The sequence below is a fragment of the Lathamus discolor genome, chromosome 5 (genome assembly GCF_037157495.1).
Source record: "Lathamus discolor isolate bLatDis1 chromosome 5, bLatDis1.hap1, whole genome shotgun sequence".
In the NCBI taxonomy this organism is placed as follows: Eukaryota; Metazoa; Chordata; class Aves; order Psittaciformes; family Psittacidae; genus Lathamus; species Lathamus discolor.
This window is the reverse complement of record NC_088888.1, coordinates 56,271,080-56,283,853: the sequence shown is the minus strand read 5'-3', so window position 1 is coordinate 56,283,853 and position 12,774 is coordinate 56,271,080. Positions and strand designations below refer to the sequence as shown.

At 38.9% G+C, this 12,774-nt stretch overlaps 1 protein-coding gene across 2 annotated transcripts in view; it reads right to left on the bottom strand.

The window, feature by feature from the left end:
• Nucleotides 1–7,755: 7,755 nt before the first annotated feature.
• Nucleotides 7,756–12,774, bottom strand: part of TRDN (triadin) — a 227,868-nt gene continuing 222,849 nt past the window's right edge. For both annotated transcript variants that reach the window (XM_065680964.1, XM_065680963.1), the window contains exon 40: nucleotides 7,756–7,898. In XM_065680964.1, coding sequence (XP_065537036.1) covers nucleotides 7,756–7,898 — 143 coding nt within the window. The remainder of the gene's footprint in view (nucleotides 7,899–12,774) is intronic.

Genomic DNA, 12,774 nt, shown 5'->3' with positions numbered 1-12,774 from the left:
GCACAGAGGTGAGACTGAGTGGTCTGTAGTTCCCTGGGTCTTTCATTTTCCCTTCTTGAAAATGAGGGTTGTATTTCCCTTTTTGCAGTTGTCGGGAACTTCATCTGACTGCCGTGATTTTCCAAATACGATGGACAGTAGCTTAGCAACTTTGATCGCCAGCTCCTTCAGGACCCATGGATGGATTTCATCAGGTCCCATGGACCTGTGCACATTCAGGTTCTTACGATGGTTTCGAAACAGATCCTCTCCTATAGTGGGCTTAAGATCTTCATTCTCATAGTCTCTGCATCTGCCTTCCAGGACTTGGGTGGTGTGGTAAGAGCACTTGCCAGTGAAGACTGAGGCAAAGAAGTCAGAGAGAACCTCAGCCTTCTCCAAATCCAGAGTAGCCAGTTCTCCCAATAGCTTCTGGAGAGGGCCTACATTATCCCTAGTCTGTCTTTCGTTTGCTACATACCTACAGAAGCCCTTCTTGTTACTTTTCATATCCCTTGCCAGATTTAATTCTAACTGGGCCTTAGCTTTCCTGACCTGCTCCCCAGCTTCCTGGACAACATTCCTGCATTCTTCCCAGGCCTCCTGTCCTTTTATAAGTTTCTTTTTTTCCCCTCTAAGTTTCCTCAGCAGCTCCTTATCCATCCAAGGAGGTCTCCTGGCCCTCCTGCTGCACTTCCTTCTAGTCGGGATGCAGCACTCCTGAGCCTGGTGCAGGTGATTCTTGAAAATCAACCAACAGTCTTGGGCCCCCCTGCCCTCTAGGGCTTTGTCCCATGGAACCTTACTAAGCATGTTCCTGAAGAGGCCAAAGTCTGCTCTCTTGAAGTCCAGGACAGTGAGCTTGCTGCACTCTCTTCTCATTTTCCTGAGAATCTTGAGTTCAACCATCTCATGATCACTATAACCAAGGCTGCCCTGGAGCGTCACATTCCCAACCAGCCCCTCTTTGCTGGTGAGCCCAAGGTCAAGCATGGCACTTCTCCTTGTTGCCTCCTCTATTATTTGCAAGAGGAAGTTGTCTTCCATACAATTGAGAAACCTCCTGGATTGCCTGTGCCGGGCTGTACCGTCCCTCCAACAGATATCAGGGTGGTCGAAGTCCCCCATGAGGACAAGGGCCTGCGAGCATGAGGCTGTTCCTATCTGTCTATAGAGGACTTCATCCACAGAGTCCTCTTGATTGGGTGGCCTGTAACAGATCCCCACAGTAATGTCCCCCATAGCTGTTCTCCCTTTAACCCCGACCCACAAACTCTCTGTTGACTCATCAAGTGTCCCCAGACAGAGTTCCATACTCTCCTGCTAGTGCAGGGCTGGGAAGAAATGTCATACAGAATTTCCTCAGCACGCAATGTTACGGAAAGAAGTAGGGAGAAAAAAACTGGAAGCTGGAAGAGACCTACAATGATCATCAAGTCCAACTGCGCAACCACTTTAGGGCTGGCCAAAAGTTAAAGCATGTTATTAAGGGTGTTGTCTAAATGCCTCTGAAACACTGATGGGCACAGGGCATTGGTCACCTCTCTAAGAAGCCTATTCCAGATTTTGGCCACCCTCTACATAAAGAAATGCTTCCTCATGTCTACACTAAACCTCCCCTGGCGGGGGTCTGAACCATTCCCACACGTCCGATCAATGGATCCCAGTGAGATCAGCACCTCCCTCTCCATTTCGCCTCCTTGGGAAGAGGTGCAGAGAGCAATGAGGTCACCCTTCAGCCTCCTTTTCTCCAAACCAGACAAACCCAGCCTCCCCTCACAGGACATGCCTTCCAGCCCTGTCACCAGCTTTGCTGCCGTCCTCTGCATGCATTCAAGGACCTTCATGTTCTTCTTAAACAGTGGGGCCTAGAACTGCACCCAGTACTCAGGGTGAGGCTGCCTCATCGCTGATTGCAGCAGGACAGTCACCCCTTCCTCCTTTGGGTTGTTTTTTTGTTTGTTTGTTTGTTGGTTTGTGTTTGTTGTTTTCCCGTTACTGGCTCCCACCTTCCCGGACTGATGCCCTCCTCCTTCTCTGTAAGCGCTATGGTGGACGCTTGTGGCCGCTGCCCAGCTCGGGCCTGGAGCAAGCAGCCCCGCTTCCTCTCGGCTCCCTGACACCTTTCCGCTACCGGCAGCGTCCCGCAGCTCAGCCCCTGCCGCAGGAAGGCCTCCACCGGGGCGCACGACTGCAGCCCTGCCCGCTGTGCACCCTCGCCCCACGAGACCGGGGCAGGCCCGTTCTACACCCCGAGCTCCGCGCTGCAGCCTCGCCCCGCACGGGCTCTGTCCGGGGCAGCCCGAGCAGAGCTCCCAGGCCGGGCCCGGGCCTGAGCCGAGCGCTCCCCGCCCCGCTCGAGCTGCCGGCTCCTGGGCGAGGCCTGGCGGGGGCTCGGGGCTCCCTCGGGGGCTCTCGCCGCTCGGAGCTGAGGCTGCGGGACGCGGGGTTTCCCCTGGCTGCGGGGCTGGAGGAGGCTCCTCTCCGGAGCTGCTCCGCTCGGGAAATACGACTTCAATAACTTTAACTGAAAATTTTTGGTAAAGAAGTTTATATGAGAAAAAGCAAAGAAGTGGCTGATTGAAAAATTCAGAACTGATAGTTCCATCACAAGTGTAAAATGCTCAGCTTCATTCTAAAACTCTTTGTGTCTTAACCAGTGATTTTATTTTTAAAGGGTATTAATATTAGAGAACAAATGTTAAGACTATGATTTAAACGGTAATATACACATATCTAAAGGATATCAGAAAATGGTACATTCTTGGAAGCAGAAAGCTGACAATGGTTGCATGTGATAGAAGCCCTTCGTAGTAGGGGTCTCAACAAGGATGAAAGCTGTCAAATGGGGTCATACTTAAATCTTGTTAATTGCTCTATTGCATCTTTTTTTGGAACATTTATGATATGAATTAAATTGCAGAAACACTTTTATTACACTGTGCCAATCATTACCATCCATGCTACATCTGCCCAGAAACAGATGGACTTGTAATATATCCCTTTAAAAAATGTGAACTGCGCTCCCATGCCTGGATTACTTTTACAATACTTCTGCCTTTGGTTACATGCATTTATTATTCTCACTAATTATAACCCACTGAAGCTGTAGGCCATCAACAACACTGCCATAAACTGAAAATGTTAGACTATTTTTTCCCTAAATCATTCAGGTTCAGGCAAATTAGAGGCATGCTGTTGGTTTTATTTCCTAGAAATCGGAACACCCAGAAGTTTAACTTTCATGACATTTAGTATATAATAATGTCACCGTCATCAGTACAAATTTTCCAAGTGCCTTTTCTGCTTTTGTTTTGACAACAAATATGTGGAAAAAAAAATGCTTTAGTACTTCAGTTTTCTCTTCTACTTTTTGGGGAAGCTTCCAAATGATTAGCTAAACTATCAATCAGTTAAAAAAGTAGATTCAGGGTTGGATCCAAATGTCCTTAAAGTCTATAGAATTCTATTAACTTTTGTTGCTTGTGCCCAGGGCTAATAAATGAGTTGGCAAGGCATTCATGGGAAAAGCTCTCTTGACAATTAACTGGAAAGGAGGAAGATTTGTCTGATTTAAACATTTAAGGTCTTAAAATCTTCTTAGAAAAGCAGATATTTTAATTAGATTTTATCTTCTACATCTGTAATTTTTTTTTTTTTTTTTTTTTTTTTTTTACTTTTTTTTCCTGAATTTGAAAATATCAGTTAATTAGACTCCTCATTCTAGCTTTCTTGTTCTGGTTTACTAATTTTATCTATGAGAGAACATATAATTCAATTGAAATGTTAGTAGTAGGTATGCAAGTATAGTATACTCATGTATACACTCACATATAGATAGATACGTATCTCAGCAGAGCACTGTATTGACTTCCGTACTCTATAAAATCACCAAGCAGTAGTGATTTATGCAAATTTTCACAAGCCAGATTTACACCCACTCACATCAAGGTCAAGGAGAGAACAAAGAGTTTCAATTGTTTTGAAAAAGGGTGACCATATCACTTTGACAGGAAAATAAGATATTTTGAGATATATGGAAGGTTCTTATTAAGTTGTCTTCATGTTGCCTTTTCTTTACTGAAGTGCTACAACTAATCTAAGATCTAATTTAACAGCGTGGTACTCAAGATGACTCCTTTACGTTGTTTATCTTCTGAAAGAAAAAAAAAATCACAGAAGGTGAATTGCACAACAAATGTGCATTTATATCTTTGCAATTCAGCTAGAAAGTGTGTAGGAGTGTTAATCTTAGCAGCTTTATTTTCTTATTTCTTTGTCAGGTCCAAAATTGAACAGACCTTCATATTGTAATAGGCCTCTACAGAATAAAAAACCAGCTGATTAAAGTGTTCCTGTCTACCCCTTAACATCACCAAATTTTTTCAGTTCAGTGATTTGGTTTCAAAGAATGTTCGTTTTTTTCTGCTGTCTGGAGCTTATAATGGGGTAGATGGGAGACTAAATGTATTCCTGAGCAAAATTTAGGAGAGAAATAGAGAAAACTTTAAAATTATAAATGCAAATATCAAACTTATCAGGAAGAAGCTGCTTATTAGCTCTGCTCCTAACAATGTATGATTTGGTGGTTCAGACACTAGACAATATTACCTCATACAATTTCGTGTTGGTGACTAAGGCAAACCCCAAAAGTTTAGGATATGGGCATGCTTATTACCATTAGATATTCTGCTGGAAAATGAATAGGAAGTTTCAGTTTAAAAAATCTAGAAAGGACTTTGTTTTGGTTCTTGTTAAGAAAAAATCTAAACAGTCTCATTTTCTACAGATGCAAGGATGCTCTGACCACAGACAAAGGGAAAGCAGGGGTCACACTGGTCATGTGAACAAGGACATATTTTTTGCTTTGAAAATAAGTGTTGGTAGAACAGAACCTCTGCTTACATAATAAGTAATATCTGGAAAAAGAATTTTTTGCAATAGCTTTCCAAAAGGAAGAATTGAGTAAATTAAGTTGCTGGGCTTTTGGACCAGGCAAAATAAAATTGTGCTCTAATTTTTTTTTTTTCCTAATTTCTATCACAATAAAAGATATGACTGGAAATTGAAGAAAACTCCTGAGAAGTATTTATAGCAATAACTAACACAGTTCTTGAGATATAAGTATTGTAGAACAGATTGTTGTGTGGAGGATGTATCACAAGAAGTGAGCATATACAGAAATCCATAAACCAAGAGAAAAAAACCCACAAAATGCCATATTACATTGTTTAATTGAAAGGCTAAGATTTCTGCATTGAGATGTGCATTCTGTATAAGGAGGCTTTGCCCACAGATGAGTGACTCCTCGACTGTTTGGGTAATTGGGAATTTTTGGAGAACTTAAGATAAATGAAAGGTATGAAAGCTAGGTATCTATCTAGTGACCTTTTCAGGTGTATAAATAATCCATGCTTCATATTTTTATTTGTCTTTGAGCTTCTTCCATCTGGAGAACAAAAGGTGGCAGAAATATCACATTCTCAAAGCTGAATCTTTAACAAATTCTTCTTCTTTTATGCATAGTTCCTGCCCAGGAACTCTCATAAGGCATTTTATATTTCCTCTCATTTTGTCAGTTACCAGCCCCTTGCTCTATCAGTTTCTTGTTGGTAATTTTCCTGATTGTCTGGACTACAGACTGGTCATTGGAGATTGTGGGTTTGTCTGTATTGGTTGTGCATGCAGTTGTATTTTAAATAGCCATTTTGATGAACATATGTGATTTTGGTACAGATTAAGTTCTATCCTGAATGATTGCAGCAACCATTTAGCTTTTCATATGTCAGAGTGAAATCCACAAAGTATGTAAAAGACTAGCTAAGATCAGTATTGCAAAAAGCTCATTAGGAATAAATACAATGCCAAATGATTCAGGGTTTTTTTCAGGCTAATTGTGAGAAATGTCTTGTCTTTTTATTCAGATTTGTATATACTTAGTATTGATAGGAAATGTACATACATAAATGTTTGTCCTTCAGTTTTGGATCCTCAGGAAAACATACCACAGCCACTAGAACAAGGTTTGTATTCTTTATTTTCCCAAATGGCTGTCAATCAGGATATTTTTGCACTATTTCAGGGTAATTTGAATAAAACCATGCAATTCAAGTAATTTTTGTAAAGTCTTCAGGTGAATTTAACGAGGAAAATTCTTGCCACTTTGAGTGGACCTACTTCTCCTGTTCTTCAAGGCAGGTACTGAGATTAGGAAACAATAAATGACCGATTATATATCACTTATCCAATTATATTAATTATTTATATTACCAAAGGTTTCAGATGTCTAATTGAAACATTGTGGATGGAAATGAGATCTGGAACATATTCTTGATATTACCAAACTCAAATGAGAAGAAAGGATTAAGGATTAAAGAAAAAATAAAAGTATATTTTACCAAAAGAAGCTGGATAAAAGTAATGGCTTATAGTATATTATAGTATATTTGTTCTGGTTATTGGAATTAGATAAAGTCTTGATTTAAATTAACTGTTTTTCAGAGTGTTATAATCTCATTTTATGATAGCTTTCAGAGTAAAAACCTATGGCAATAACATCTGTAATAACATATACAAAATCACAAATTGGGAAGAAAAAAATGTCACTAGAAATATAAAAAGGCCCACTGAAAGAAAATTAAAGATTGACGTTTTACTATAGAATAATCATTGCTGTCAGCTCCATCTCCAAAGCAGATTTCACAGATGACTATGGAGGCCTTCACAATGAAGTTATCAACAGTATTGTGCTGTGAGAAAGCCCTTTCCGTCAACTACCTGGATATTTCATAGACTCCTGGTGTCCCCTCCACTGATCTGAGATATATCAAATTCACATGTTTACCTGTTGGAAAACTGGATTACTTTACTTTAAGGAGTGGCATCTCGCATCATAGCTTTTCATCTGACATATGCTAATAGCAGATGGTTGGCTGGTATTTTGTCCATTTTCATGGTCTTCGCTGCAAGTCAATCTGATTTATCCACGGAAGAAAAGTAGAAGCATTAAAATTATTTAACTTGTTTCTTGGAAACTTCATGTTGGTAAAACACTGTTTTTTCTCACTTTTGCCACGCTGTTTCACTTTCTGTGCTCACTTTAGTGTTTAGAAAGTGAATAGTTTGTATTTCACAAACAGACCATTCTTTTGCTGCCTCAGGTTCTATAGAAATATTTGTCATTAACATGACTTGTGGAGTCAAATTACTGATAGCAATATTAAGCTGCTCCAAGTAAGTGCGAGCTTCAGGCTACACTGGTCAATGAGACATAAAAATAGCACCAGTCACAAAGAAAATTTTCATGATTTAGTGAGCCTTTTTCCTGTCAGCAATTTGATTGAACGTTAAGAAGAAATGATTTAGGATTGTAAGTAGTCTTGCTATCTTGCTGATATAAGAGCTACATTCAACATTTCACTCCCTAGATAAGATTAAATGGAAAACAGACTCACTTCAATGCTGAGCAGGTAGATAAATTAAAACAAGAAGAGCAAAAGAGGCAAGAAAACACACACACACACGATCACACACACAGTCAGGTCAACACTTTGTTAACATTGCAGCTTTTCCACAAGAAACAGGGCAGTTTTATATTTCTTTGCCAAACACAGTTCATTACTGCTTCTTTTGCTTCTGCCCCATGGAAACCTTACCAGGTATATGTGTCCAAGTGTATCACATTCCTGCAGTGACAAGTACCACTGTTGTAACTACTGTGGACCTCTGCAGGAAATATAAAGTGCAAAATGTAAGCAACCACAGAACTCAGACTCTCTACTGCCCTGGTTTCCTTGTCTTCCTCTTGGAAGTCTTTGAGTGAGTTGTTTCTTCCTTGCTTGGAGAGAGATTGGTGGGAAATTGCAGTCCAAATCCATTAGGTCCATTTAGGAAGACACATTGAAAGTAGCGGACAGGAGCTAGGAAAACAAGGAAGAGGTGGTTAGTGTTCATGGCTTCAAAACTGGGGCTCTGAGTCTATTCCATGTTCTTTCAGAAAACATCTGTATAATTTCATTCTTATTAAGTGAGTTATAACATCACAAATCTCTAGTGTGATGACAAGCCATATTCCACATATCAACAAGATTTTAGCTAAAAGGCTCAACAGAATATCTTTGTAGCACAAAATGAGAAATTATTGACAACTTCACATTTAACTCTTATTTCTGTCAGTGTTATAGTCCTACCTTACTAAGAATATTTGCATTTTGGGATAGCTGAACCAGTCCCCTGGATTCTTACATATATTTTCTGATTTTACATTTCACAGGCACTTTCAGATACATTGGGAGTTTCAGAAGGTCTCATGGCTAATAGTGTTAATGACATGTTTTATTAGGCTTCACATGGATTATCTTTTATTATGAATAAGGGATCATAAATGACTACTTCTTTCCTAGACTTTCACAGTCAGGTAGGTTTTATCCCTTTTGATTTTTGAGCATTAGCCTGTGTAGTTACACTTCTTTCCATATAGTTTAAAATCTTTCAAGAACACATACTTTAGCACAGGTGGAATTGGCCTAATTTGTTACAAAAGCTGAGTTTTGCAGGCTGAGATTAACATTGACAAGATTTTAAAAGGTAACTATTAGTCAGTTATGTGTTTGGGAAGATGGTTGTAGGAACGTTGGCATCTGAAGCAAATTACTTTTCATCCAATTGATTTTCTGATGGTTTTTTCTTTCCTCTGCTGTTCACTCCATATTAAAATAATAATAATAATAATAAAATAGCTGTTTCCCATGACAGTTCTAAACCGAGATGGACTCCAGGGCTCCCTGTGCTATAAACTGAGGTTCAGGGTGTATTTATTGACTACCAGGTCACAGTAAACAGTGGAGCACAGAGCAATGTGTCAGAAATGCCGGTATATTCAATCCAGTTCTATTATCCTCTGTGGTATTCTTGCCTGACTCACCCAAAGGTTAAGTCTTTACTATCTAAAAGCGCACTTGAAAATTGAGATGGAAATCAGATCGTTTTGCAATAGAATTACTGCTTTTCCACTAAATCTAAGAATGGAAACAATTCTTTTCCCCAAAATTTTCAGTCCTGCTGTTGTTCTGTGAGGTGGATCTGAGATTTTTCCTGAAAACAAAGATAAAACAACTCCCTTGACTAGAACTCACAAGCCAAATCATAGAATCAACTAGGTTGGAAAAGACCTTGAATATCAAGTCCAACCATTACATCACCTGCCAAGGACTACCAAGACCACCACTAAGCCGTATCACCAAGGGGCTCATCTATATGGTTTCTGAACGCTTCCAGGGACAGTGATTCTACCACTTTCCTGGAATGTGACAGACCAAGGTTTTCCTGTGAGGCCTGACAAGCCATAGAGTAGGTGCGTGGAGTGGATGTGCTATGTCCTCTACCACTGGCCATTTTATGGAGGTACTTGGGCAAGATATGTTATAGTTTCAACAAATAGACTTACTCCAGCTTTGAACTGAGGTAACTTTTGTGAGTAAACCTCTTTGAACTAAGGTAACTTTTGTGAGTAAACCTAACTAAAAGTAGTATATTGCCACTAAACCTTCTATAATTAAAATCAGTGTCTCTCTGTCAGAGATTTCTCAATGAGGCCTTCTTAAAAAAACACAAAGACAAAGAAAAGAAACAACAGAAGAAACCAAACAAACAAAAAAAAAAAAAAAAAAAAAAACCAAAAACACAAAACCAAAAAACAACAAAACAAAACAAAGAAAAACCAGAAAGCAAACAAAGAAACAAACAAAACAGCAAACACACATACCCCTAAAATTTAATCACAGTGCTTGTCAGTTTGATAAAGAGAAATACCTTACGGGATGAAAGCTGCCAATTAAAAACTCATCTTTCACCGTTTAAATGGAATTATTTTTACATATTCCTCTTATGGATATAAAAAAGAAAATAAAAAGTAAATCTTTCTACCTTCTGAAGATGGCAAATAGGTCATCTTGCACTTTCTAGCCCAAATAAATACCAATAAATAGTTTACTGCAATGTAAAAATATACTTGCCTGTATTTTACATGCGAGAAGAATGCAAAAATTTAGCTTTTTTTCACAAATTCCTGATACATACTGGCTTCCATACATAAAAGCACTTTTAAGATGGTTATGTATAGCATGCCTGACTCCATAGTGTTTTCCAGAGGTGTTATCAGATCATCATCATTCTAAAATCACTTAGTAGTACTAGCTACTGCAACTGTTTCATGTGAAAACCTGACCCACAGTCTATTGTTAAAAGCCACTATATTTGTGGAGGGAAAGGGCAAACTTTCAGATTTTTGCAGCTTTGCCAACAGCCACAAAATATATGGGCCATAATATTTAGTTGAAAAATAGGCACAGAAAATAATTATTTGGAAAAATCTAAAATTTATATGTATTTGGAATGTCTATTGCCAAACATATTACCACGATTGTGTTATTTCTGAGATGCCTGTAGTTTTTGTAAAGCCAGACCAGTTGTTTGACTAGTATGTACTTCCGTTGGGAAGTAACAGAGTTACTTTGTGGACAAACTGGATCAGGAAAGTCTGAAGAGTGGAATTTGCAGGATAAACTCTGCAAATGGGATGTGAATAAGTACAATGGGGCTAGAAAATTCTGGATGTGTATGAGTATTTTTAAGGTAAGGAGGAAAAAACAGTCACAATTCTTTCAGGAGAAATGTTTAAGAGGTATAAGGCTCAAACACTTATGAATATTGCAGCATGCTGTCTTTGAAAACCAGTGTTTTGGACAACCACTCAGCCGTCAGCCAACAGACAAAACCGCTGGTAAAAGATTAAACTGTTTTGAAACATTGTATGGTGTGTGAGATCTAGTAGTTACTGTTATCAGAATACAGGATTTAGTAAGGAAGGTGTTAGGTGTCCAAATGTAGCTACAGAAAGAGAGCATATTCAGGTTTTGGATGATAGTCAAACTGTTAAAGAAGGAGTTTTTGTCGGGTTTGGGTTTTTTTTTTTTTGTTTGTTTGTTTGGGGTTTTTTTTTTGGGTTTTTTTTCATACTCTCTTTGTAGATTGCTTCTTATTAATTCTCCAGTACAAAACTACACATTTATGAGGGAAAATTTCATCAGCATATAAATTTCACCAGCGTGCGTTGCTGGGATGTATCTTTTATATTTTACCTAATCAAGCAACCAGAACTATGAAGTAGACGTATTGCAAATGCCCAGTGATTTGATTGCTTTGGGATTTTTTTTTTTTTTTTGTTTTGTTTTGCTCCTTTCTCCCCTCCTCCCACCCCTCCTTCTGGTAAGTCTCTCATATATTGTATTTCTTCTTTATGGCTGATGAGATTCACACTTTTTGTAAACTGAAAGGTCAGTCTTTAGCATATTTGAACTTGTTTATCAAAATAAGTCAGCTGCCCATATAGTAAGTCTATGCAGAAGGAAATGGTTTCAGATACATGCTTTTTGCTGTGTGCTTTTTCAGTATTTCCCTTTCGTGCTGCCTTTCTTAGGCTGCTTTATGTAGCAAACCTCATCTGCAAAACATGCAGATAAGAACTTCATTAAAAAATACCGACATCTTTGGAACTGTGTATCAGAGTCCGCAGCAGTGTTATGATGGAGGCTGTAGTCAGGAGAACAATTTGAATTTTGGCATGCACATAAGACTACAAATGCATCCCATTCTGACTTTCTAATTCTTACATTCAAAGAGAATACACAATGTGTCTTTAAAACTGAAGAGGGTTCTCAGTTTGAATGTGTTGTTGAATACCTTCAGGGCAAATATTACACCTCCCTCCCAGACAGCAGAAGCAAAATGTGGTTTAACACTAGACATCTTTCAGCAGCTTAGCTGAGACAAAATAGAGACCTATATCTAGCCTTCTGCTTTTGTTTAGGATGTAGTTTATGAGACTTCATGTAATTACTTAAATTCCCCTTATGAGCAATGTAGAGGGAAAAAAAAAAGGTCAAAAAAAGGGTCGATGATGAAAAAGTATAAAAATTGGTTTTTTAACAAATTAAAACTAATGCTGTTATATAAGGATATCTGATATGTAAAATGAATTAACTTCTGAAGGGCTGGAGAAGGGGTATTTGCTTCCTTGTTTCTCACTTTGTGAAAAGAATGGGCACTTTTTTCCTCTCACAAAAAGAGAGAAATCTTTTAAATTATTTTCAATCTTTTAAAACTATTTTTATCTGGATGGAAATCAGTTGGGAGTGAGAACAGCCAAGATGAGTTCCAGAAAGCAGAGAAACAAACAAACCCCCCTGGATTCAAGGTTTGTGTGAAGCTGTTTAGGCCTGCTGAAGAGGAAATTCTAAGTATGTTTCATAAATAGCCAATAAATTATACAAAGATACCCTGGAATATTTGTATAATTTGTGCCCTTGATGTTTAAGTGACATGCATCTCATGCAGAGGGCTGTTTTCAAGAAATGTGGGTAATACTGCAAGAACACTTTCTGGGTGCTTTCAATTCTTCAGCAGACAGGAGAAAACCAGCCTTTTGATGTCCTTCTGGATGGCAAGATGGTCCTCTGTATATCCTCCCAGTATTGTGTCATCTGCAAACTTTAATGATCTGTTGCATGATCCAGATCATTAATGAAGATGATAAATTGAACCAATACTGAGCCCTGAGTTAGCCTTCTAGTAACTGGCCTCTAGCTAGACTTCTTGCCACTGATCACCACCCTCTGGGCTTGCCAGTTTAGGCAGCTTTCACATCACTTCACTGCTCATCTAGCCCATGCTTCATCAGCTTGTCTATGAGGATCATAGTGCCAAAGCCTTTCTGATGCCAAGGTAGACAATATCCAC